Source organism: Dermacentor variabilis, chromosome 10, assembly GCF_050947875.1.
Source record: "Dermacentor variabilis isolate Ectoservices chromosome 10, ASM5094787v1, whole genome shotgun sequence".
NCBI classification, from domain to species: domain Eukaryota; kingdom Metazoa; phylum Arthropoda; class Arachnida; order Ixodida; family Ixodidae; genus Dermacentor; species Dermacentor variabilis.
This window is the reverse complement of record NC_134577.1, coordinates 28,345,571-28,372,034: the sequence shown is the minus strand read 5'-3', so window position 1 is coordinate 28,372,034 and position 26,464 is coordinate 28,345,571. Positions and strand designations below refer to the sequence as shown.

Genomic DNA, 26,464 nt, shown 5'->3' with positions numbered 1-26,464 from the left:
TTCGTGGCGTAGAGCGCTTGCAGAACCGTTCCCAACAGCCCACGGAGAACCGACTACCTAGAAGATGTCGTCGACCTTTGGAAGTGCGTCAATGCATCAGGTACATCAATTACAGAGCCAGAAGGATAAACAGGCAGTCGAGCGTCAGGCACCGAGCGCGCGAGCTCTATCTTCGAGCGAGGCGTTGACGATGCGCCTGTTTGCCTCGCTAGAATACGTAAGGTTGCCATTAAATTATAGGTCATTTCGATTCTACATGTTGGCTACTGCCCTTTTATTTTGAGTGCAGTAGGGCAGTAGGGCTACTGCCCTACTATTTTGAGTGCAGTACGCCCTACTGCACTCAATATACGTGCTCAATCTTCATTGTTATCGAGGCTACCAGCAGAATCAGTCGTAAAACCACACGCGAAAGAAATAACATACATGCATAAACATGTCATTATATAGGTTTGAAAAGAGACAGAGCCAGACCAAGAAGAAAAATCAAAACGAAGACATGCGTGATATGTGCGTGTCGGAGCCGCATGCTGATATTTCGAAGTAAAGCCTGCCGCGTGCTTATCAACAAAGAAATGTGGACTTAAATATAAGAGGTCGGCTAAAGCTTCCAAAGTTCAAGGACAAGTACCTCGTGGGCTAACGCAGAGCTCAGAGATGACTTTTAATATTTGTTGAGGAATGCCGCAACTGTACTGCTATACGAAAGGACGCAAAAATGCCACTGGAAACAAGATGCTGGCCCACCATACATCAAGAACGAGAAAAATTTGTGGATTGTGCACTCAGCTTGTTTTGGGGAGAGCCCGGAAGCTTGGCCAGTCGTCTGCGAGGAGTGAACTAAAGAGCAATAGGTCTGAGACCAAGTTTACTTGATCGCCACCGATTTAACGTAAGTGTGCTTTATACATGTGTTTACGAACAGAGTATCAACATAACAACCTTAAGCTTCATAGGTTCTTCAGGAGTTCTCCCTCCATCTGTGTTATAATTGCCTGTCTTGCATAAAGACGAAGCAGTGAACGTGAAAGAAAGGTTTACTGATGCGCTGGGGGTCCTGATACGGTGTTCTAAAATATACGTGGACCCGGCATGGCGCGAAGTAGCACGCTACGCTACTACTGCGGTGTAGCAGGAACGGCGCCCTGACTGATACTACGAATGTCACCACAGGGAGTTTTAGCGTGTCCGGTATTCGGGTAAACGCAAGAGGACTGATCGTTTTACCGGATGAGTGGAGGGGGCAACCGCGAACGGCTCGCACGGTGCAGCCACCTGGTGGCACAGAGCTCAGCCAGACAAAACAGAGAGCTAACATTGTAGTAACCAAGTATGTTTTACTTTGCCGCAGGTGCAAATTTTAGGGAGCAGCACGATTAGACCGCTGTAGAAAACTTACGCCAGCAGCGAAGCAAAATACAGTTGTTCACTGCAGTATTACAGCTCTGTATTTTTTTTTCTGGTTGAGCACCGCACCACCAGATGGCTGCACCGTGCAAGCCGTCCGCGCTTGCACCTTCGCTCATTCGGTAAGAAGGCCAAGTTCTCATGCGTTTACCCGAATGCCGGAAACGCTAAACATCTCAAACCCTGGTACGATTAGCAACGCCGGCAGTGGCGTTATAGCTGGGCGCAACAGGATGGTGCGCGAGACGACATGAAAACCCTCGGTGTTTGTTAGCGCTCAATTAAAGGACCAGAAAAATCTACCTTGGCGTTTACTATCCACTTTACTTTTTGCAATTGAGGACTTCTTCACAAGGGGCCTGTCAGATAATTCATTTTCCTGTCTGAACGGCTGTTCACGAACTTCGAAGGAATCGAGAAGGGATACTCGCTGCCGACCATATTTCCGACATCTTGGAGTTCTTCAAGGCAAAAATGTTGCAACAACATACAATTGTACTTTATTTACTCAAATGCGCCAATACATATGCTTTTTAAAAGGCTATATCTCATCGACCCGTTGCTTCCGTGATGTTGGCAAGCGGGACAGTAATGTCGGCGGGAATAGCTCGCACTGAATGCTAGCGTTTACTGCGATATGCTTTCGCAGCCGACAGCGGTGTAAACGAGTGAATCGGTGTGGAATTGGAACCACGTTATCAGCTGACAGGCACCTAGGTCCAGAGTACGGACAACGATGTGGTATGCGCACCGCTTTTTCTGCAGGAATACGAATGTGCGTTCAGGCACCGCTCACATGCCAGAAACCGGAACGCTGTCATTTTTATAATTTTGTATAACCTACTTGAGTCAAGTACACTACGGGCCCATCGCGTCTCTGGAGACCTTCGAACCCTAGGCGCGTGAGCCGTGAATGAGCCGTGGCTACCAAGAAAGCATAACGGCTCTGACACTTACGTAAACCGGGTGAACACGTCTCGAGTGAAATTGCTTACCCAGTAAAAACAAGCGCAACGTGTACACGCGTAAAATAAAAAAGGATTACACGAAGCACCCCCAACACCCCGCATAAAGAGCTAATAAACACCGATCAGTAATTAGGACATCTACGAAATTATCTCTTGGTGCGTAGGTCTTATCTTAAAACATTATCGCTGCTTTAATTATCATGCTCGATAGCTTCCAGAAAGGGGTGTTCTCAGATTTAACAATGTGACGGGCCTCAGCAAATTCCCGAGTTTCTTGTTTTGTTATCGCTGAGTTTTCTGGCAATAGTTCTACTCGGTAGTACTTGTTCGCACGCAGTCACAATAGATGAGAGTGGTGTGAGCCTTTCATTTTGAGATATTTACGGAGCTTCTAAAGTAATCTGTGCCACGTGAAAGCGAGATTTCATAAACCATTTCGCAGATACTTTCCGTAGAAAACGATAGGAAACTCAACAAGTTCGCAGATAATTATGGTACGGGAACTGTACTAGAGATGTTGCGTATTCCTTCAAATTTTTGTCTTGCTATAATTATGCACGCCTGCGTTTTCGGACCACACTCTTAGTATGTCGAGTCATGTGGTTTGTTTAGCACTTGCTTTTGCCTAGAGCTGTTACATTTGTGCCTTTCCTTCGAATATTCAAAGAAAACATTCAATCCAACATGTTCACCACTAAATCTGTCTTTTAGCGCCGTAAGCTAGAATCATGACGTAAGTACTGGAACTGTATTTATATGCGCCGAAATAAACATATTCTACAATTTTCGTTGAAAAACAGTCTCGCGGCCGTAAAACCCATGCGGTATTTATTAAAGAGATATATCTTACTAGGATGCAAAATCGTTGCCTTTGTGAGTTCTAATCTGAATTTCTTCATTAATAGTATCAAGGTGGTGCACCTATAAAATGTTGTATCTGCCATGCTACCAGGCCAAAACTCTCACGTGGTCATTCATAAAGGGCATTGCAGTCATGAAGCTTATGGTGCGTTACCTGCTGCAGGTGACAAAAGCGAAGAGATGCATCTCGCCAGCGCAGTGGCCTATTTCCTGGTGGCCACATTTAGCCGAATAATTCCGTACAGCCGATCCCTTGCTGCAACCAAAGGTAAACGCCTCGTCGTCAATAATGTTCCAAACTATCCTCAAATTAAATCTACCTAGCCCATATACTTCTTTGTAGACTTAAAATGTGTCGCCCCCTTTCAGACTTCTTCTATTGAGCACACTTCAAGAACACATTACATGCGCAAGCAAAAAATGATGGGCAGTAAAGAGAACCTACCTTTTGCGGTAATTAGCTGCTTCGTAAACTTCCAAACAAATCCTAATTGCAGAAAGTTCAAACTATAAAGAAAACACATCTGCATGGAATCCCTAAGCTGCAGAGAGGCGTTCTACAGACCTAATAGAAATTACTCTATGAACTTCCTTTATGCTATTTTTGTCAATGAAAAGTAAGACAAAAACAATGAACTTTAAATTCAATGGTTCCTGGTAGTTACACATAACCTCTGGAGGAGCATCTATTATGACGCACACCGCAGTGGAGAACTCCAATTTCATTTTCCCAGTTTGGGGCTCCTTTACCGATCCCCAAATGTCGCATTCCAACCCCATCGGGATGCAAACGTTGCGTCCGAGATCGAAGCCTCGACCTCGGCGTCAACAGCGCGACGCCTCAGCCGTTAAGCCACCGCGACGGGTACTTATGCGATTGTTTTGGAACACACCATGTGCAATGATGTCGACGTATTTTCAGGTAATGCTAGATTATTAAGCGCGAATGTTTCCCCCGAAGGGACCTGTTTATGTTGTTAACAAATTGGGTAAAGGTAAATGGTCCAGAGCCACATTAACCAATGCTACGCGGAGGAAATATTGGAGAGTCAGTATTTGAGCGAAAGTGGGGGTGAAACACACCCTATAAAGAAAGAGAAACTACATAGTGAAAGGAAATTCGAGAAGTGCTCACATCACTACAGAACTATTGTACTATTTTGAAAGAGTATTTGAGAAAATGGGTTAAATATTCTAAAGCAGTTCCTCCGTCAGGAAGTCGCACGCCAACTCTCTCTGGCTAACATCACACCCGAGCCGTCGACAACCTTGGTTCCTTCGCTTCGCCACGTAATTCAGAAGCAAGTTGCCGCGGCGCTGCCATCTGCCTCTCCTCCGCAGCCTGCAGCTGGTAGGCTAACGTACGCTGACGTTGTTGCCCGGCCTTGCGCCCCTCCGGCTCCTGATGCCTACCGGGCCACTGGCACCTTCCGCGTGCCGCCGTCACCTTGACGCCCGGTTGTCGTCCCTTACTCGGCCGCTGGAGCCCCTGTCGTCAACCCGTGGCGTACACCTGACAACCGGCCAATATGCTATTTCTGCCATTTTCCGGGCCACGTAGCACGATTGTGCCGCCGTCGCAGCCCCCGTTTACCTGACAGTAGGGGCGCCTCAAGCTAGAGCCCTGCTCGATTTCCGCGTCAGGACCCATATAACCTTCCTCCGGACTCATCTTACAGTCGCCTCCCTTTCGATGCAACTTCCCCACGTCACCGATCCATTTCCCCGATGGTTCGCCCACCCAGCGCAGCCCGAGAGGAAAACTAACAGTCGCAGTTCCAGAGGCAAGAACTGCGTTTACGTCGAGCATTTCAAGGCCTCATTTTGCCACGGCGAACGAAATTGAACTGTTCGTAGACGGCGTCACCGTACACTCACTTATCGACACCGGAGCCGCCGTTTCTATTATTAGTGAGGAGCTTTCCCGCAATTTGAACAAAGTGACCATTCCGCTTACCTCGCTTTCTCTGCGTACGGCAACCTCGCATCGCATTCAGCCTTCAGCGTCGTGCACAGTCCGCGTTGTCATTCAAAGCGTTATGAATGTTATAGAATTTGTCGTCCTATCTCGTTCCTGACACGACGTTATTCTTGGATGGAATTTCCTATTTGTCAATCAAGCTCTTATCGACCGCGCTCGTGCCGAACTTACGTTATCAGTGCCGTGCTTCGACCCTGACGACCATTCTTCGCCTAAAGTTGTTGCCGCTTCTGGCATCCATATCGCACCTTTCTCCGCCGTTTTTTTTTAGAGCGCAGCTCTTTGGCGTCCGTTCCTGGGTTTCGCGTCGTCGTCGGCGTTGTCGTCGGCCTCGTAACCAGCTCCGCCCCCCTTTCATCCCGCCAGCGCTAGCAGCGACCGACTGATACCGCTGGATGCCGCTGACGCCGCTAGAGAGTCAAGATAACGTGACTGCATAGAACACCGTCGCCGCCATGCAGAAAGAGGAGGAAAGGGTCCCCCCCCCCTGTTCTTGTGTGGCGGATAGGGTGCTCTTCAGTTGCCGACGCGCCGGTTATTTCACGTAGGCCCCGGCACGTCGACGAATACGTGACCACCTTCCCACGGCTAGACCTGGTTCTTAGCGCTGCGGAAGCGAGGGTATCATATTGTTTGTGTCGGCATCGGCGGCGTTGTCCCTGAAACCAACTCCGCAGCTGGGGTTGACTCACTATCGGCGTCAGCGGCATCAGTCAGTCGCTGCTATCTCTTCCCTCCTCCCTTTATCGTGTTGTCCGCTTGCTGCGCGCGCTCCTGCCCCCATCGTTTGCCGCTGGGTGCACACGCCGCCCCCCTCCCCCCTCTTCCTGCGAGTCTCCGGTTGTCAAAGCGCCGGCTCGAACTTAATTCCTTTCTTCGCTCCTCCTCCAATGAAACCCCTGTGCGGTGGCAATCAGAGAGCCAGATCGGTGGCGGCGGATCTGTATATGTGCACCGCCCGAGCCGAAATTGCCGCTGCCGTTCGCCCTGTGCGGTGGCAATCAGAGAGCCAGATCGGTGGCGGCGGATCTGTATATGTGCACCGCCCGAGCCGAAATTGCCGCTGCCGTTCGCCACTGCGAAATTATCTGCCAGTTCTTTCTGAGCCATGAGCGAGACGACCGATGGAAGTCCTCCGTCTGCTGCTGCTGCTGCTGCTGCTGCTAAACGAGCTGCCAGAGCAGAGGCCCAGCGCCGTCGCCGTCAGAATCCAGAGGTGCGTGCCGCCGAAGCAGAAGCTTACCTAGTGGAGTCTTTGTTAAAGGAATACGTGTGAAAAATAAAAAAAAAATCTGTGATAGCGCATACATGTGTTGCTCGATTTCTTTGCCTCAATCTATCGAAAAGGTGAAACAGCTTATTTGCTGCGCTCAAATTTCGCATTAGGAAGTAACGTAATCGTCGGTAATTTTTTTCTTCCTGTGTCATGCAGCTCTGCTGCGAACTCATCTGTTCTGTTTACACGGTCGGCCACTTGTGCGCGCCGCCGGAACTTTCTGCTTCCGTTTGCTGTCGTCACTTTTTGCGACGGTTCTGCTGTTCTTTACGTGTGCAATCCGTCCGCCTGCCCATCATCCCCACTCCGCGGCGACTGCCTGGGTACCGCTGAAGCTTTCGATAGCGTTCTCCCGTCCACCATGTTTGGTCATACAACATCACTTCCGATTTGTTCCGTCACTCCTGCCGCCGCGACTGATGCCCCTGTAGACGTCTTCGCTCGTGCCGTCGACGCAGAACTCACACCTGAGCAGCACACATAAATCATCGAGCTCCTCCAACGTTTTCATTCCTCATTTGACATTGACCAACCATCCTTGGGCCGAGCGTCTGCAGTCGTTTACCGTATCGACACCGGTCAACAAACACCATTGCGCCAGCGTCCGTATCGTGTGTCGGCTGCTGAACGCCTTATCATCGACCAGCACGTTGACGACATGCTGGAGCGAGGCATCATCCAGCCCTCTAACAGTCCCTGGGCATCTGCGGTTGTCCTCGTTAAAAAAAAATATGGCTCCATTCGGTTCTGCGTTGACTATCGCCACCTTAACCGAATAACGCGCAAAGATGCCTATCCTCTGCCGCGCATCGACGATGCCTTGGACTGTCTGCCGGGAGCGGAATTCTTTTCCTCGCTGGATTTGCACTGAGGGTACTGGCAAGTGCCAATGGCAGAGGCAGATCGCCAAAAGACAGCCTTTGTAACGCCTGATGGGCTATATGTATTTACTATCATACCGTTCGGCCTCTGCAACGCGCCTACCGCTTTCGAGCGAATGATGGACACCATTCTTCGAGGGCTGAAGTGGAAAACGTGCCTCTGTTATTTAGATGACATTGTGGTTTTTTCCACCAATTTTGCGCCGCACCTCAGCCGCCTCGAGCAAGTACTTGCGTGCGTCTCCACTGCAGGACTGCAATTAAATTTGCAGTAATGCCACTTCGGCGCTCGCACGCTTACTATTTTCGGCCATGTAGTTTCAAAAGACGGTATCCTCCCGGACCCCACCAAACTTAGCGCCGTGTCCGAGTTTCCTAAACCAACCTCCATGAAAGAGCTTCGCAGCTTCATCGACCTGTGCTCATATTTCCGACGCTTCATCCGTAACTTTGCCTCTATCATCGCCCCCTTGACGCAGCTTCTCGCCGGCATCTCTGACCTCTCAGCCTGGTCCCCGGCGTGCGACGACGCATTCCAAGAACTGCGACGCGTTCTCACCTCGCCTCCAGTACTGCGACACGTCGATCCCTCTGCTCCAACTGAGATCCATACGGACGCTAGTGGCGTCGAGCTCGGCGCTGTTCTTGCACAACGCAAGGATGGCTTCGAAGAGTACGTCGTCGCGTATGCCAGCCGCACCCTTACCAAAGCCGAGGCGAATTACTCGGTTACTGAGAAGGAATGTCAGGCCATCATTTGGGCTATCGGAAAATTTCGTCCTTGTGTGTACGGGCGTCCATTTGACATCGTGACCTACCGTCATGCCCTATGCTGGTCATCTTCACTAAAAGATCCAACTGGTCGGCTTGCCTGTTGGGCATTGCGCCTACAAAAATACGACATACGTGTTGTTTATCGCTCAGGCCGAAAGCATTCAGACGCAGACGCTCTATCCCGGTCACCCCTGCCCTCTTGTCCTGTCCACTCGTCTATTTCCACCTGCGGTGCCTTCGCCCTCAACATTTTCGACATGCCATCAGAGCAGCGCAAAGACCCATGGATCTCTTCGCTTATAGACTTCCTCTCTAGCCAGTCGCCAGCACCGATCTCTCGGACGCTTCGTCGCCAAGCTGCGCACTTCATCATTCGGGATAACCTGATGTACCGCCGCAACTACAATTCGAGCGGCCGCAAGTGGCTGCTTGTTATACACCGACATCCCCGCTTCGACATCTGCGCCACGTTCCACAACGACCCACAATGCGGCCACGCTGGTGTATTAAAGACATACTCTCGCCTCCAGCTTCGGTACTACTGGCGCGGTATGTACCGGTTCGTTCGCTAGTATGTCCGGTCATGCCACATTTGCCAATGACGCAAGACGCCACCTCAACATGCCGCCGGCCCCTTGCAACCTTTACCATGCCCCGCGCGCGCGTTCGACCGCTTCGGAATTGACCTATGCGGTCCGCTTCCCAACACTCCAAGCGGCAACCGCTGGGTTATGGTTGCTATCGACCACCTCACGCGGTACGGTGAAACTTGAACCCTAGCATCTGCCACAGCAAGCGACGTCGCCAGTTTTATACTTTAAAACCTGATTTTACGCCACGGAGCACCTCGAGAATTACTGAGCGACCGCGGTCGCGCTTTCCTCTCTGACGTCCTTTCAGCATTGCTAAAGGAGTGTCGCATCATTCACCGCACTACCACAGCATATCATCCTCAAAGTAATGGTATGACAGAACGTTTTAAGCGCACCCTTGGTGACATGTTGGCCATCTATGCTTCATCTGACCACTCCAATTGGGATCGCATTCTACCTTTCGTCACTTACGCTTACAATACCGCCACGCAAAGCACCACTGGGTTCTCCCTTTTCTTTCTCCTTTACGGACACGAACCTTCATGCACTATGGACACGATTCTACCTTACCGGCCAGATGCTTCGGAATGGACGACTGTTTCTAGAGCGGCTGCTTACGCCGAAGAATGTCGCCAGCTCGCTCACTAGTTCACATCCTAGGGCCAGTGGCGCCAAAAGCTTCGCCACGATTCATCCACTACGGCTACGTGCTTTGCGCCTGGCTCGCTGGTCTGGTTGTGGGTGCCCTCTACTCCTCCAGGCCTTTCCTCGAAGCTGCTCTCCGAGTACCACGGCCCTTATCGGGTACTGAAACAAATATCCGTGGTCAACTACCTCATTGAGCCAATCGAAACGCCTTCCGCCCAGCGTCGTCCGGGCCAGGAAATTGTCTACGTCTCCCAGCTCAAGCAGTTCCATGAACCCCCTGTGTTTTCCTGTCCTTAGGTTCGCCACGACAGCTACTCTTTCGTTGGGGAGTGATCGTACTGAAGACACTGGGCAGTGGGCATGGTGCTGGTGTGCTGGTGCAAGAGAAGACGAGGACGAGAAATGCTTGCTTCCCGTCACGATATAGTGACGGCCTGTTTAAGCCTACCGCTACAACCCATAACTAGTGCTGCTAGGCGAACACCCCCATGGCAATTCCTTTAAAGCTAAAAACCTAGCTGTGATAATTATGCTATCAGATTATGAATACGTTTACCAAGGAGGCACGCATTTTAAAGTTTTAATAGTAATTAGACAAGTAATACAGGTAAATTACACTTGTCACCGTTTTAACGGACAAAGCCACACAATTGAGTGCAGTGCCAGACTCGAAGATCGTCAACCCAAAAGTTTGTAACCGTTTCCAGAGAGGCAAAAAAAATCTGGCTGCTCATTTCTGCAGTGTACTGAAATCCGGCCACTTTCATTCCGAAAAGCGAAAAGCGAAACTGACGTGTCAAAGAGGGCAAATGTCATGCATTTAGCAAAGGTACAATAGCAACCTGGCCATTCACACCTGCACAAGCGAGCAAGCACGAAGCTAAAGTACATCTAAAGTCGCCATCTCGCTGGCTTCATATTCGCCCTACCCTGACGCCAAAACGGTCGTGTGGCCCATGCGCATCTGCCAAGGGCGGGAAATCTGCTTATTTCGGCAGTTCAGTTTCGCTTTTGTGAATTAAATTGGCCGGGATTCCGTACACTGCAGAAATTAGCACCATGAACTTTTTGTGTGACTTCAAACCGTTCTATATTTCCATGCAATTTCCATCCTAAAGAAATTGTCTGGATGTTTTGGCTAAAAAAGGCCGTTTGTCTCCTTTGCATAACTAGTTGTTTAATTACTACCGAGAAACAATTTATGCATATACGTTCGTATTAGAAACACTATAAAGGAAACCTTTCCTCATCACATGTCCGTTATATTTAAGCAATTTCGAACACATTTCCTAGAACGCCTACGTAGTATATCGTGTCGAAACGTTAAATTGACCAAGTTTGTTGGCATTCATTCTGGAGATACAACAGTGCTGAAAATGAAGGAGGCAACCTAGTGAGAAAGACAGAAACTTTCTCTACGCATCCTGCTTTTAGCGCTTACTACAAAGTTCAAGAATACTTCTTTTAACCGATGATAAGTTTCTTCCCGATTGTTTGACTATTTTAGTTGTAAGGAGAAATGACAAGTATTTTGGACACTCTAGGAGAGATTTTCTATATCCCCAGTATGAAGGAGAACTGATTCAGTTTTTTTTTCCAAAACACATTACGACCTCTGAATAAAAAGTTGCAATCATGCTTTCCTATAACTTCAATGAATCACTTTACAATGTGGCAACGCATGCAAAAAGAAAGACAATACACCATATATTTTAAAATAAAATCGGACCCTCCTGAATTTAAACTACAATCGTTGTCATTTGTTCATGCATTGTTACATCTTGTAGCTTGCATATGTTATGTTCTGATATTGTGCTTTGCTGTGCTTTCGCCATGAACGTTTGCCATTGTCTGTCTGTTTGTCCTTCTTAGACAATTCCGACCTGCTGCGACTCAAGCACTTTTGTTCTTATTGCCATTGCTCTATTTCTTGTCATTGTCACTGTTTTCGTGCCATGTGCCAGCCAATTCTTACTCTTTGTATATTTCTGTATGTGTTCACGTGATATGCTATTTTACATGGAAATATATATATATATATATAAATATATATATATATATATATCAGAAGAAGCCAACAAAAACTGACAGCAAGGACAACATAGGAGAAATTACTTGTGCTTAATAAATGAAATAAAGAAGCGATAAATTAATGGAAATTAAGGTGGATGAAAAAACAACTTGCAGCAGGTGGGAGCCGAACCCACAACGTTCGCATTTCACTCAAAAACATCACGTTCGTTGCCTTCACTCAAAAAGATCACGTTCTCGTGACGCCTGCGGCAAAAAGGACGTTCCACGTCCGCCGCCAGGGTCTGTGAGTGGTGGCGCTGGCTAACACTCCCAGGGTTCTACTAGGACACATGACTACCCAAGAAAGTGGATGGGAAAACGACGCTGCGGTAGCTCAATTGGTAGAGCATCGCACGCGAAATGCGAAGGTTGTAGGTTCAGTTCCCACCTGCGGCAAGTTGTTTCTTCATCCACTTTAATTTCCATTAACTTATCGTTTCTTTATTTAATTTATTAAGCACAAGTAATTTCCCCTATGTTGTCCTCGGTGTCAGTTTGTTAGCTTCTTATGATATGGCTAATAAAAATCGGGCCCCTTGGTTAAACCCCTTTCTTCTCGCTTACATATATATATAGTCACTCACTGCCCTCATCATAGCCAGCTATTGTGAAACAAAAAAAGAAGGCGGACATTTTTTCTTTTTGCATCTAAAGAACCGCAAGTCTCTAATATATCAATATGTGAACCGTTTTCGTTTGCCAGATAAGACCAGAAACTACACTGTTTGTGACACGGAAGTGTGTAAAGAGAGAGGTAAGCTTCGATTCGCACCCACTGTGCCAATATTCTGACTGTGCAATTATGCAATATTATGCTACTCATGTACCACATATAAATGCTTCCAGCCGTTGCCCAGCGTGGTGATATCTTTCCGAAAAGGTCATTGCATTAATGACGCGCCGTTACACATCAACAGCAAGTCTTAGTTCGAAGTCTACTGTGATTCAAATACAAATGAGACGCAGAAATGTTCACATAAAACAGTCACTCGACTGACTTAAGTTAATTGTGGTGCATTTCGTAAAGAGAGTAAAATTGTAGGGATTATTATAGTAAACATTATATAATTTGGGGCTAATAATTCTTGACAAAAATTACCGGAAAACGGTAGGTGTTTAAAGAATAGAAGCGCGAGATTTACGAAATCATATCCTTGGCGGCTTACGAAAAGGGTTCTACTCAAATTGAGGACGACACAACGAGCTATGGAAAGAAGAATGATAGGTGTAACGTTAAGGGATAAGAAAAGAGCAGATTGGGTGAGGGAACAAACGCGAGTTAATGACATCTTAGTTGAAATCAAGAAAAAGAAATGGGCATGGGCAGGACATGTAATGAGGAGGGAAGATAACCGATGGTCATTAAGGGTCACGGACTGGATCCCAAGGGAGGGGAAGCGTAGCAGGGGGCGGCAGAAAGTCAGGTGGGCGGATGAGATTAAGAAGTTTGCAGGGACGGCATGGCCACAATTAGTACATGACCGGGGTTGTTGGAGAAGTATGGGAGAGGCCTTTGCCCTGCAGTGGGCGTAACCAGGCTGATGATGATGATGATAATGATGATGATGATGATCCTTGCGCCAAAAAGTGATATCGAAGTTCTGTAAGCTGCACGTGTCAAGGTATTAAAGCGAGAAATTTTATGCATGAGTCTATAAAATTGAAAGAAATGTACAATTTAAAATAAATGAAAGTGCTACGATGTGTACGAGATTTCTGCAAAAGACATACAGAGAAATTTGCTGTATATTTATGAGCGGTAAAGGAAAGGTCAGTACGGGCCATTTTAGATCACTCGAGGTGGGCAGTTTACAAAATTAGGAAATGATCATTTATTACTTATTTATTATGATTATTTATTATTTATTACTCTTTCTCCCTTTCCCAAATTTTTCTTACGCTCATATTTTCCCACTAGTATTGTATAACATGCTGTGCTTATTTATTTTCAGTTAAGTTATATTTGTTTTAGTACCATTCTGTTATATTTAATTTCACTTTTACAATTTGTCGCTAATACTGCATAACGCTGCACGTTTGATTCTGCTCTTTTGTCTGTTTATATATTGTCACCCATTTCCCTCTGCAATGCTTCGGCGATTGAGGGCATCGCAAGCAAACTAAATAAGTGTTGCAATGTTCTAAGCCTTATTTTTCATTTTTTTGTTGTACTCAAATTTTTCTACAATATATTACGGCGTCAACTGAAATATAATTTTTACGGGCTCAAGATTATAACTCTACTTTTTGTAATCAACAAACCTAACCAAGATGGGTGCACTGCTTGCTGAAGAAAATCAATTTCAGCGTTTACGAGTACCTAAATTGAAGCTCCCGAATTAATGTTTTCTCTTAAGGTGGTCCGTCTTCCCATAGGAATCGTGACTTATCGGATTGTCTTGCACGCCTATGCCATGGTTGTTGTCATTGTTGCAAATAATGATAACGATAAAGATGATTATGATTTTGTCAAACATCCACAAAGACGCATATAGGCGAAGAGTCGGGTGTGTCCTTGTTGAATGTCAACTATTGCATTGTTTTACTATTCTAGGTAACATAACGGGATACTGATTCTACACCGTAGAACCCTTCGCCTCTAGTTTCGAATTGCGCTATATTGATTCGAACACTAACTTTATTGTGTGGCCTTCGTGCTCAATGTCGAGGGCATTAATTATAGAATATTATCTGGAAATACTTCTTTATTTTGAATGTTTCATTTTTTTGTAAACATCTGTAACGGTTGATATCAATTTTTCAAAGTAGATTTTACTGATTTTCTTTATTTCCTAATATGCATTGTTCTTTCCTCAGTGTTTTAATGCTTGTGCGAGTAAAAGCAGTCTTGCCAAAGGTTTGGAATGGCATTCAGATCTGCAGAAATAAAAGATTATTGACAGATTGTAGACCTAATCAAACTACGGCAAACATGTGCTTAAGTGTTTTTTTCGACTTTTATCTGCAGATCGACTCCGAAGCGCAGACTAAATGTCCTTGTCTATGGTATTTGCCATGAATGCGCTTCTGAAATGTAGCCATTGTGCATGCAGATTGAAGCGAGCGGATATGTCCTTCTACCTTCAGTCTTATTTTTGTTGCGCGTCATTTGGTTAGCTGGTTTCAGTTTACATTTGTAAGCGTTATACTGTGCTGTAAAGTTTATCAATCGACGTTTAAAATGCGCAATATGTATAATTGTGATGGCCTGCGAATAGACATAGAGCAGTGATAGTGCTGAGAAAATCCAAATTTGCTCGCCTGTTGAGTTCTCCTCATAACATATGGTAAACCAAGCATTTCTATAAAATATGCAGCTCTTCAGTGTGAGCGAGCCTTGCACCGTCGTTCAAAGACACTGCAACAAACCATTGTTTAACCCAAAACTAGCAATGGTACTTTTTTACTGCATACGAAGGAGCAATTTTTTTCAAATATTTCTTTACGTGCCAAATGACCGTCGGAGTAAAACATATCGTTTAATCATGGTGGAACTTGAAGAATTTTTTTTTCTTGCAGAGTTCCATTTTAACTTTGTGAAAGCCCCGTCTACATTTGTTTGTGCTCTCTCAAGTGCTCCACCAAAGCTTGCGCACTTTGTCTTATATCTTATTACAATTCCCTATATTGACGAACTTTAAAGCCTGCCGTCAAGCCTGGACACCTGGGAAACAAAAGAGAAATATTCTTGAGAAGTGGAAACACTTCATTTTGGCAATCACCTAAACAACCTGAGTCAAATGTGTTTTGGCTGACAGAAAAAAGACAATCTTTAGCAACATTTTAGAGATGATTTCTAAACTCTAACGTAGATTTTAATTGCGATAGCAATTATATGGACACTCCAGGCACATTTCTGCGGTCGCCGTCGTCGTCGTCGTGATGTTTAGTATAAAATTCCAAGTGGCATAATACCGTGGCCGCGTGCCGTATGGTGTAGGTGCAAGTGAAAGCCTGCGGGGAGAGCCAATGATGGCGGCTTGATCTCGCGCGCACAAAGAGGGAAGGCGGGGAGGAAGCAGGCTATCGTGCTTCGCGCACGAGGCAGTAGAGGAGGGGAGGTGGGAGGTTGATGGTGTACTCCAGCGGCGGCTGTGTATGACGCGGCTCAGCTCGGCCACGCGATATCTATCTTGAAAGTGATCTGCGATGCAAGGAGTCTTCAAATTCAAAGATCATCTCAAATACCACGTTGCAGCTCTAGGACGCTGTTCCAGAAAGGCTTCGGCCCTCAAGGCCCTAAGGACGTTGTTGAACTTTTTAAGGACATGCGAATTGTGGGACCGCCTTTGAATGTTGTAGCGCATAGTATCGCGTTACTGTGTCAATTTTCCGGTTTCCTTTATTTTTTTCTCTTCGTCATTCTCCTTTTATTCCCTTTACCCCTCTGCCCAGCACAGGGTAGCCAGCCGGTACTTAGACAGGCTAACCTCTCTGTCTTTCCTCCCCTATGTCTCCTCCTCCTCCTCCTCTATAAAGATTTATTGCACAAGTTGAAAATTCGCTTAGTAATGTTACTACACTTTAACACTTCCCTTTATACGCAATAAATCTCATAAACATCGGTGCGCTTCTTATCGAGAAACACGTTTCTCCGTTTCGATGTATTTAGGTAGAAGCTTGTGCATTTACGTTGAGAGTTAAGGTGCACTTTTTTACAACGAATCACAACTGAGCGAAATGCTTGGCATGCTAATGTAATTATTCTCGGCGTTGTTGATGATGGTTATGATGAAGCTGATGCCTAGCTATGTCACGCGCCCACGAAGGAAGACGTGGTGCAAGAACCTGCTGTTCTTGTTGAACGTCCGACATCTAACATTCCAAGCAATTGGAAAACAGCGCCAATCGTGGCAGTATTCAAAACATGGGGATAAATCATTGCTCTCAAATGGTCGTCCCATAGCTCTCACTTCCTCTTATTGCAAAATTCTTGAGCATGTCATAAACAACTACAGCTTTGCAACCTGGTTTCAGGAAAGGTTTTTACGCTGTTACTCAATTGGTCTCAGTCATGCGTACTTTCGCCTCAATTCTAGATAAATCCGGGTAAATTGATGGTATTTGTTTGGACTTTAAAAGATACTTTCGATTTCTTTCCCCACGCTAAAGTTATTTTCAAACTTAAAAATACCGGCCTTCCGAACTTTACCGTAATTTGGGTTTCCTGCTTATTTATCTAATCGCACACAGTTCGCTAATATAAACGGTTACTGCTCATTCAATGTTCCAGTTACGTCAGGGGTTATTCAGGGAAGTGTTTTAGGATCCTTGCTTCTTTTAAATTTATATTAATGAGATTGTTAACACTATCCCGGAACCTATCGATATAAGACTATTCGCTGACGATTGCGTTATGTTTGAGGAAATTGTTAGCGTAGATGATCAGCTGCTTCTAAATACTAAGTAACGTTTACGAATGGTGCAACCAATCGTTTATGAGACTAATCTTTTAAAAAAAGAAACTGTTCATTAATGTATCCAGAAAGGAAAGGTATTTCTCGCTTCCATTTACGCTCTCATATCCCCTATTGAAACAAATAAGGGAGTATAAGTACCTTGGCGTAACAATAAAGAATCTCAGTTTGAATAAACACGCGTCCAACAGAAGCGCATATTCTTTCCACAAATTATGCTTCCTCAGATATAAACACCGACAAACTCCTCCATCCGTCAAGTTGTTGACTTATAATTAAATCATTAGACGTGCCCTCGAATACGCATGCATTATTTGGGACCCATTCTCTAAGAAAAAAATGACGCTCTTGAAATGATTTAACGCAAATTTATGTGGTTTTATTTTTCTAAATACCGCATGATGAACCCCCCCCCCCAACTTTTCTGATGCAAACAAAGAAAATTCAGAAACTTAAGCTGCGTTGCAAAATTCTGAGATTAAAGTTTATTTTTCACTTGAAAAGCAAACATCTCGCATTAGACGTTGCTCCGTATATCCGACCTCCAACGTCACGACTAACTCAAAATCTTCATGCTGAATCGGTAACACCATTTAAAGCACGTACTAAAACATTAAAGTTTTCATTTATTTTTCAGAAACTATTACAGTTTGGAACGCTTTGCCGCTGTGTATGCTGCAGAACAGTGACTCATTCGAAGCATTACCGTCATAATGTGAAGCGCTTTTTTTTCTCTTGTCGCCAAGTCTAGGACAGCTTTTCACTAAAGTTGCAATGTTCAATTGTTTGAGCCATTATTGTCACTGCCATGAGGTGATCATTGAGGTGTCACGTTATATATACGAGGTGTGACACAAAAAAAACGAGACTGGTCCAATAACTTATTGTACTTACTGAATCAGTTCTCCGTGACATTATCACCTTCAAAGTAGTCCCATTCAGCATTCAGGCACTTCTGCATTCGGTGCTGCCATTGTTGGTAACAGTTCTGGAACGAGGTTTTTGGAAGGCCCTTCAGGAGATTCTCCGTTTTTGCCTGGGCCTCTTCAACCGAGATAAAATGGGTTACCTTTAAGCAAGATTTAAATTTAGGAAGTAAAACAAAGTCGCCTGGAGCCAAATCAGGTGAATAAGGAGGATGCCCCATCACATTAATGTTTTTGCTGGTCAGAAACTGCTTGACAGACAGGGCCCTGTGAGCGGGTGCATTGTCCTGGTGCAACAGCCATCCATCACTCCACAACTGTGACTTTTTTTTCCTAATTTTTCACGAAGTGTTTTTAGTACTTCAATGTACTAGTGTTGATTAACAGTCTAACCACGAAAACCCACTCAATCATTAGAATTCCATTAATGTCGAAGAAGACGATTAAAATTGCCTTGAATTTTGATTTTGACCTGCGTGCTTTTTTTGGGTCTTGGAGATCCTGGAGACTTCCACTGCATTGACTGGCGCTTACTGTCTGGGTAATAGGTAAAAATACATGTCTCATCACATGTTACAACAGATCCCAACAAATTTGGCTCGTTTGCAATGCGTTCTAGCAAGTCCGCACACACGTCGTTACGGCACTGTTTTTGGTCAACGGACAGAACTTTTGGAATAACCTTCGCGCAAATCTTCGTCATGTGTAATTCACCATTAAAATGCGTCGAACAGCTTCCCTGTCCAAGTGAACCAACTCAGCCACTGCACGAACACTTAATCTTCGGTTACCACTGATCACTTGACGAACTTTGGCAATGTTTTGGTCTGTAATCGCTGACCTTGGGCACCCAGCACGTTCATCATCTTCCACACTGTCACTTCCCCCTCAAAACCGCTTATGCCATTGAAACACGTGCACGAGACAAGGTTAAATCTCCATAAGCCTCGGTTATTATTTGAAATGTTTCCGTGGCTGATTTATTAAGTTTCACAAGAAACTTGATGTTGATTCGCTGTTCGGTTTTTACATCAGACACTTTTCCGGCAGAATGCAGTTGCACATGTTCACACAATGACGCAGCACTCCCAACTGGCGCGATCGGTTCCGTCGAAACTGGAGGCATGAATGGAGGACGTGTGTGGGATTACGTCAGCAAAACAGTTGTTGCCAACTCCACTCTTTTCTCAAGCTACACGCTTAGTCTCGTTTCTTTTGTGTCACACCTCGTGTATATATATATATATATATATATATATATATATATATATATGTGTGTGTGTGTGTGTTTGTGTGTGTCTATATATATATATATATATACACGAGGTGTGACACAAAAGAAACGAGACTAAGCGTGTAGCTTGAAAAAAGAGTGGAGTTGGCAACAACTCCACTCTTTTTATATAGTTTATATATAAAAAAAGGTTTTAAAAGTTTATATATCTATATATATATATATATATATATATATATATATATATATATATATATATAAACTTTTCATACCGCCGGGGGCCCTAACTTGTGCCTACAGTGTTTTGTAAATAAAAAAGAATTGTATTCTTTAGGAAGATTCTCCTAACATGTGGCATACGGCTTGTACTCTGTGGGACTGGTCACCTTTAGTTTCCAGTCATGCTAACTTGATTCTGTGCTGATAGTGCTCAATGACCAGGGGATTCATGTTTATATTGCGCTTAGTTTTACACTGACGATATTAAGTGAAGGACAGGACGTGGACGTACGTACGTCAGACAAGGGGGTTATTCATGCGCTATTCCTAATCAAGATCCTCTCTTTCTTTAAAAAAGTTTCTTTGTAAGCACCTGTAACAGTTCGTTTAAATAATTGTTTATTTGATTTAAATTTCCTCCGATGCGTTACTGTTTACTTGTTGGCTTCATGTTGGTGCAAGTAAATACAGCACTGCCAAAGGTCCGCGACACATGTCAGCAGTATAAAAGTCAAAACAAATAATCGCATTATTGACTTAAACGCATATAATGAGAGCGTGTATCTATATTTCTTTTAACTTTATTTACTATAGTTACGATGCATTCATACACTGTTTCTAGGCAACTTCGAAGCGCATTATAAGTACCGTTGTCTTTGGCCTTTGCCATGAATGCTCCTACAAACTTGACATTCTGCCTACGAATTCAAGTGTGCGGAAATGTTCTTTCTGTCTTCAATCAAGTTTCGCGACCTTATATTTCAGTTTTCATCGCTAGCCATTTTATGTAGTGCATTTAGGTTTACGTTTACAAGCGTTATGCTGAGACGTAAACGTTACCGATCAAGATTTAAGGGCACAGCATGCATATTAGCGACCGCTAGCCATTTTACGGAGTGGATTTCAGTGTACATTTGCAAGCGTGATGCTGAATTGTAAATTTTACCCATCAACCTTTAAAAGACACAGTAGGCATATTCGCGACCCTCCGGTAATTGATATAACACAGCGAGATTGCTCAAATGATCAGCATTTTTTTGCATGTTATGTGTTCCTCTAAAGGTCATTGAAGCACTTTTGCATAGAATGTTCATTTTTCCTGTGAGGGAGACCTGCGAGGTTGCTCAAAAATATTGAAGCAAACCACTGCTTCACATAAGTTTACAAATTGTCCTTTGGAATGCTATATGCATGGGTAAAATGCCTGTCAAATACTTGTTTGCTTTTGACGTCAATTGCCTGTCTGTGTTAACGTACCTATTACTCACAGTAGGTCTTAAAGTAAGAAAATAAAATTTTGTCAGATTTCTAGCATGCCTTCTTTACATTTATCTGTGAGCTGTCAAATGCTTTTCGGAAACCTTTGCACTGTGTGGTATGTCATATGAGCAAGCTCGCCAGTGACGATTGTCAATGGGAAGCTACAGGTCTGGGATTATCATTTTAATGCGCTCGAAAGCTAGTAATGCCTTTGTTTGACAATCGCTCGAACAACCTGAGCCAAATCTTTTATTTAATACGAAATAGCAATTATTTGAAAGTACCGAACAATTTTATAAACCATGATTAGGTTCCAGCGGTCGACCATTTCACCTTTTAACTCTACTGCGAATGAGGCTTCGAAGTTATTCCACAAGAAACGCTAATACCGCAAATACGCAGACAGCGCACTCCGCAGCGTTTTAAGGGATCAAAACTATACCGGGTGTTCAAACTTAAGTTTTATGGTTTTCTTAAAATTAGGCACTGGGAGGCACGTGAAGATCACCTGTTTAAACAAGTTGTTTGGCCAGGGGTACACAAAGGGAGATGATAATTATCGTTGTCAACAGCCCAAGTAACAAAATTGAATAATTTACGTTTTGTTGACTGAAGTGAGTGGGTGCGTTTGTGTTGAAAAGTTAGAGGTAGTCGTGTTTGTAAGCAGTATTCGCTGGAAGAATTCTTCTAGCGTGTCTGCGCTCCAAGATATCAGAATCGAATGTTTAATTGTCGTTCGCATGATTACGCACTCAAGAAAGTTATTATCGGCGGAAAGCTCCTCCTTGATGTGACGCGGTTGTTGCGTGCGGAGTTTGTGTCCTCAATTTGTGTCCCCTTGGTCACATAATTTATTTGCACAGGTGGCCTTCACGTGCCTCCGATTGCCTAAATTTAAGAAAACCATAAAGCTCAATTTTGAACACTCTGTAGAGTAATAAAGGGTACAATAGCCTATAGCTACTTCTAGGATGCGGCTTTAGCAATACTAGCTTCTGTTAGAAACACGGAAATGGCAATTACGAATTTGTTCAAATCACACAGTCTACCAAAGGGAGTTTACAAAATGTTAATATGCCCTTATCCCTGAATGGCACCCTCTGATGATAATTTTTTAAACATTTTGAAGTACCTGTCGTATTTATAACATCTCCAACCGTAAAGCTTGAAATTAGGCAGTGAAATGCGCTAGGTATTGTTTCCGGACATATTCAGTTAAAATAAAGAAAATATATTAGTAATTGCTCGTGTTGTTGCCCAATGAGAACGCATCTGAGCTGCGTGCGTGTCCAACTTCGGAAAAAGCGGTCTGTTACATTCGTCAGCTGGACACTTGTTCATTACGCAAATTTAGGATTAGCACCAGCCACTGTTTAACTTGTTCGATGTTTCATTCAACGTATTTAACACATCAACTGATATTTCACTTTTTTGTCGTATGTATCTTAGCAAAGTTGCTCAATGCAAGCATCAACGCAAGCTTGGATCCTTGCGAGGACTTCTTCAGCTTTGTTTGCGACGGCTGGATCAGAGATCACCCTATTCCAGAGGATGATACATCGTTTGGAACATTTGAACTAGCGGAACAAAACGTGCGAAACGAACTAAAAGGTAACAACCCACTCATATCGGAATAAGAAAAGTTAGAATTGAGCCTTCATTTTTATAACAGAGGCTGTCAAACGTTTCATCATACTGCCTTATTTCTCGCACGCTTTTTTTACATGAAATACAAGAACCAGATCCCCAGGATTCCCAGATGTCCCCTATTGCGTGCGCAAAGTAACTGGTGTTCTAAGCCAATGCCAGCATCTGCCTTACCTTTTTTTGAATATGTTTGTAATCGCACTCTCCCCCTTGCTCAGTCCTGCAGAATGCACAAAGCGTGAAAGTGTGTTTTCGCCTAGTAATTTTCTACAAAAACAATATTTCTTTAACACTGCCATTTTATTTAATAAGTGTTCACATTGTTATCACTGAAAAGAGATTATCGTAAACCTTTAATTTCTGTTTCTACCCGTGCTTCTTCTGTCAGTATTACTGTTTCCAATGATTACTCATGCCTACTCGCCAATTATCTGATATTGCATCTTCCACCTGGTTTTCCGTGTATATTATGTTAAATAATCTGATAATTGCGCGTTCAAATCGGCAACTAATTCTTTGCAGAAATAATTGAAAACATAACTGACATCACTGAACCCCACAATTTGAAAGAGAAAGCTGCAACTATGTACAAGGCATGCATGTGTGAAGGTGAGTGTGTGTGATTTCTTTCTTTTTTTCCCTCTAGCCTCTTCTTCCGCAGAGTTCCAAAAAAGATACGAGTTTTCATGTTGCAATAGTTGCATAGAGTTTACCGACTCCAACAATGGGAGGCATTCAGAAATATAGCCTGACGATAAGCGCAGGTTTACTTTTTTCATGCCGCGCGGTGATTAGATGCTCTCACATGACGCACGTAGAACCAGTGAGAACCAACGATCAACCACGAAAGCTTCCTTTTAATACTTGAAATACGTATGGCAATAAGTGAATAGCAAGAACCACATTTCCGCACAGGATTGTGGGGTATGACGACTTCTACTAGTAGGAGCTAAAGGCTCAAGGCACAAGGTAACATGTTCAGCATACGGTTTCATATAACCGAATAATATATATACAACACAGCACACAATTCATCCATGTATATTATTTGCACACATTCTGATGTACATATCACCATTTCTGAATATATATATGTATATGCATTTCATACACATATACCACATAGCATCATAGATACACATATACCACATAGCATCATAGATACACATATACCACATAGCATCACATGTAGGACAGAAAACATATAATGTATACTCCATCCATCCATCCATCCATCCATCCTAGGCCGACCTAGATACTTCATGACCTGCCTCTCGTCATGCCGTGGTCGTCACGCCTTTACGCTCATTCAGTTGCCCAAGTTGTCTAATAGCTTGGGCCTCTACGAATACATTCGAGGTTGTGATGCCATTGCGGTCGTCGTGTAATCGTCATTCCAGCTTTGTTATCCGAATCTCTTCATGCTGCCGTCATCACGTCATCGTCATCATGCATTCGTTGTCACACGGTCGTCGTGGTACCGTCGTCGTCATTATATTGTCATCACTCGAACTTTTTCCAGCCGCGACTTTCGTCACGCCGTCGTCGTCACACCATCGTCTTCGTACAACTTTGTGATACAGTTGTCGTCCCGCCATCGTCGTAATCTCATTGTCGTCAAACCTTTGTCACATTGTCATATTGTCATCGTGATGCTGCCGTGGTCATCTGACTCTCGCCATGCCGTCGTCGACACGCCTTCAACGCCGTCCCAGTGGTCCAAGTTGTCTAATGGCTTGAGCCACTGACTTTCGTCGTCATACCGACGCTGTCACGCGAGTAGTCACAACTCCTCATAAATTCATCATGCATTTGTTGTCATATCGTTATCGGGATGCCGTCGTGTTCTTTCCATCGCCGTCACTCTATCCTCGTGATCTGACTCGTCACGTCATCGTCGTCTTACAGTCTTGGAGATATAGACGTCGTCACGCCTTGTCACGAACTGGTCGTCTTCCAATTGCCTCATGCCTCTGTCCTGTCATTACCGTCGCTGCACCATCGTCATACAGACGTCACACATTCGTTGTCATGTTGTCGTGATGCCATCGCGGTCATTCCATCTTCATTTTAAATTCGTCATCGGGCTCTCGTCCTCCTATAGTCGTCGTCATGCCACCGCCGTCAAACTATCATCGCCATACCACTGTTTCCATGCCATTGTCATCACGCTGACATCTTCCATCGTTGTAACTTCAAAAACGTTGGAGTTGGAGTTTATTTCACCACAGTGATTCAATGTTTACATATTCATACATGAGGCAAAGATACAATGTGTGGTGTGGAATGCGGGAAAAAAGCTGCGACATAAACGCAGCTTGAGTGGCCCCACATCCCAGCAATACAAGGCAGAAAAGTGACAGCATTCGTAGTCATGGAAACAAGTAAATAGGTACATAAATACATAGTGAAATTGGTACAATAAGGAAATATAGTTATACACAAACGAAAAGCGCATAAAAATTTGCGCTCCTCGAGAAGACAAAAAGAAAATCGTAAAAATGCAGCATCTCATACCGCATTTTTTGCTCCAAGAAAACACTTCAAGAAGTACATCATGTCAGTAAAAAAGATTCGACATATCCTGTCGCGAAAGAAGGCGTAATCGCTCTAATGAAAAATTGAACTTGTTTAGTATGTGGGGGAGTGAATATTTCAGCATTTGGAGACCATAGTTTGTTCGGCATCGAGGAAGCTTCCAATAATCGCTCTGTCTAGTAGGTCGAGACGAGGTGCTGCGCTCTAAGCATGCTATGGAGGTAAGATTATTTTTTGCTTTGTTTAATTCACTTTTCAAGGACACTAATAAACAATATTCCTACATGTTATCAAATCTTAATACTTTGAATTTGTTGAATAAACACGAGGTTTGTGCATTATATTCGGCATTTACTATACAACGTAATGCATTTTTTTGAAGCGCGAGTAATTTTTGCTTAGATTGCAGGGTGCCAGTGCCCCACACCAAAAGACCATAGCGTAGCTGTGAACAAAAAAGCGTGTTATAGATAGTTAACATCTGAGTAGTCGGTAGCAATGATTGACATCTCCTAAGCATGCCTAGTGCCTTACTTAGCTTTTTTCTTACAATTTCACTATGAGAATCTCACAACATATGTTCGTGAAAAATTATTCCCAATGTCTTAGCTGTCGAAGAAAAATCAATCGCGGAACCGTTCAGGTATAGCTTTGAAGTAGCTGTGTACGTTGTTCCCTTCGATCGAAACAGAACGGCTTTGGTTTTTAAGCAGTTGATTTGTAGGGAGTTTACGGTCGACCATGCATACAAATCACCTAGTTTCGCGTTTTCTGCTGAAATAATGTCATTAACGTCTACACCTGTGAAAAGCAAGGAAGTGTCATCCGCATATATGACATATTGGATTGTCTGGTTTATGTTTGTAATGTCGTTGATATAAGTAATGAAAAGTAGTGGCCCCAATATACTACCTTGAGGTACACCTTGAGCAACTTTTTGTAAGGACGATTGTTCTGTGTTTATACTTACACACTGTAGCCTATTGCTTAAATAACTGGCAATTAAATTCAGTGCAGTGCCTCGGATGCCGTAATAGGGTAATTTTTGTAAAAGGGTAGTGTGATTGATCCGGTCAAAGGCTTTAGAGAAGTCAACAAATATACCTAGTGTAAGTTTCCTGTCCTCTATAGTGCCTAATATAATTTCCTTTTGTCGTAGCAATGCTACCTCTGTCGACAGCCCTGACCTAAAACCGTACTAAGCCGGCGTAATTACCCAGTGTTTTGTAAAGAAATTCGATAATCTCAAGAATATTAGTTTTTCTATGGGCTTTGAAAACAATGGTAGAACGGATATGGGCCTATAGTTTTTTAAAATCATTTTTGTCTCCCCCCTTAAATAGTACTGTAACTTTTGCATGCTTCATACGTTGTGGGAAGATACCTGTGCCTAAAATGAGGTTATAAATGTATGTTAAAGGGACGACTAATATATCTATAACAAAACAGATTGGAGCGTTCTTCAAACCGTCAATATCTTCCGATTTACTTTTCTTGAGTTTTTTGAAAATGCACATAACCTCATACTCATCTGTAGGGGAAAGATAAACCGACGAAGCTACTTGTGGGGCGGACATGTAATGTAGTGCAGTGGTGTCACTGAGGCTGTCTACCGACGAAGTAAGGTGATTATTAAACTTCTCAGCCAATGCTTCGCCCCTGTATTGTTCGATCCCCTTCAGTTATCTCTTCTACAGTAAAATTAGCTTTATGTAATGTGGTAATTGAATTTGCTCCACATCTCCTTAACCCCTGCAACAC

General features: G+C 44.0%; 1 protein-coding gene across 1 annotated transcript in view; it reads left to right on the top strand.

The window, feature by feature from the left end:
- The first annotated feature begins 803 nt into the window (after positions 1-803).
- Positions 804-26,464, top strand: part of LOC142560218 (neprilysin-1-like) — a 59,059-nt gene continuing 33,398 nt past the window's right edge. The window contains exons 1-5 of the mRNA XM_075672151.1: positions 804-892; positions 3,400-3,504; positions 12,166-12,216; positions 21,968-22,129; positions 22,688-22,774. Coding sequence (XP_075528266.1) covers positions 3,417-3,504; positions 12,166-12,216; positions 21,968-22,129; positions 22,688-22,774 — 388 coding nt within the window. The 5' untranslated portion in view covers positions 804-892; positions 3,400-3,416. The remainder of the gene's footprint in view (positions 893-3,399; positions 3,505-12,165; positions 12,217-21,967; positions 22,130-22,687; positions 22,775-26,464) is intronic.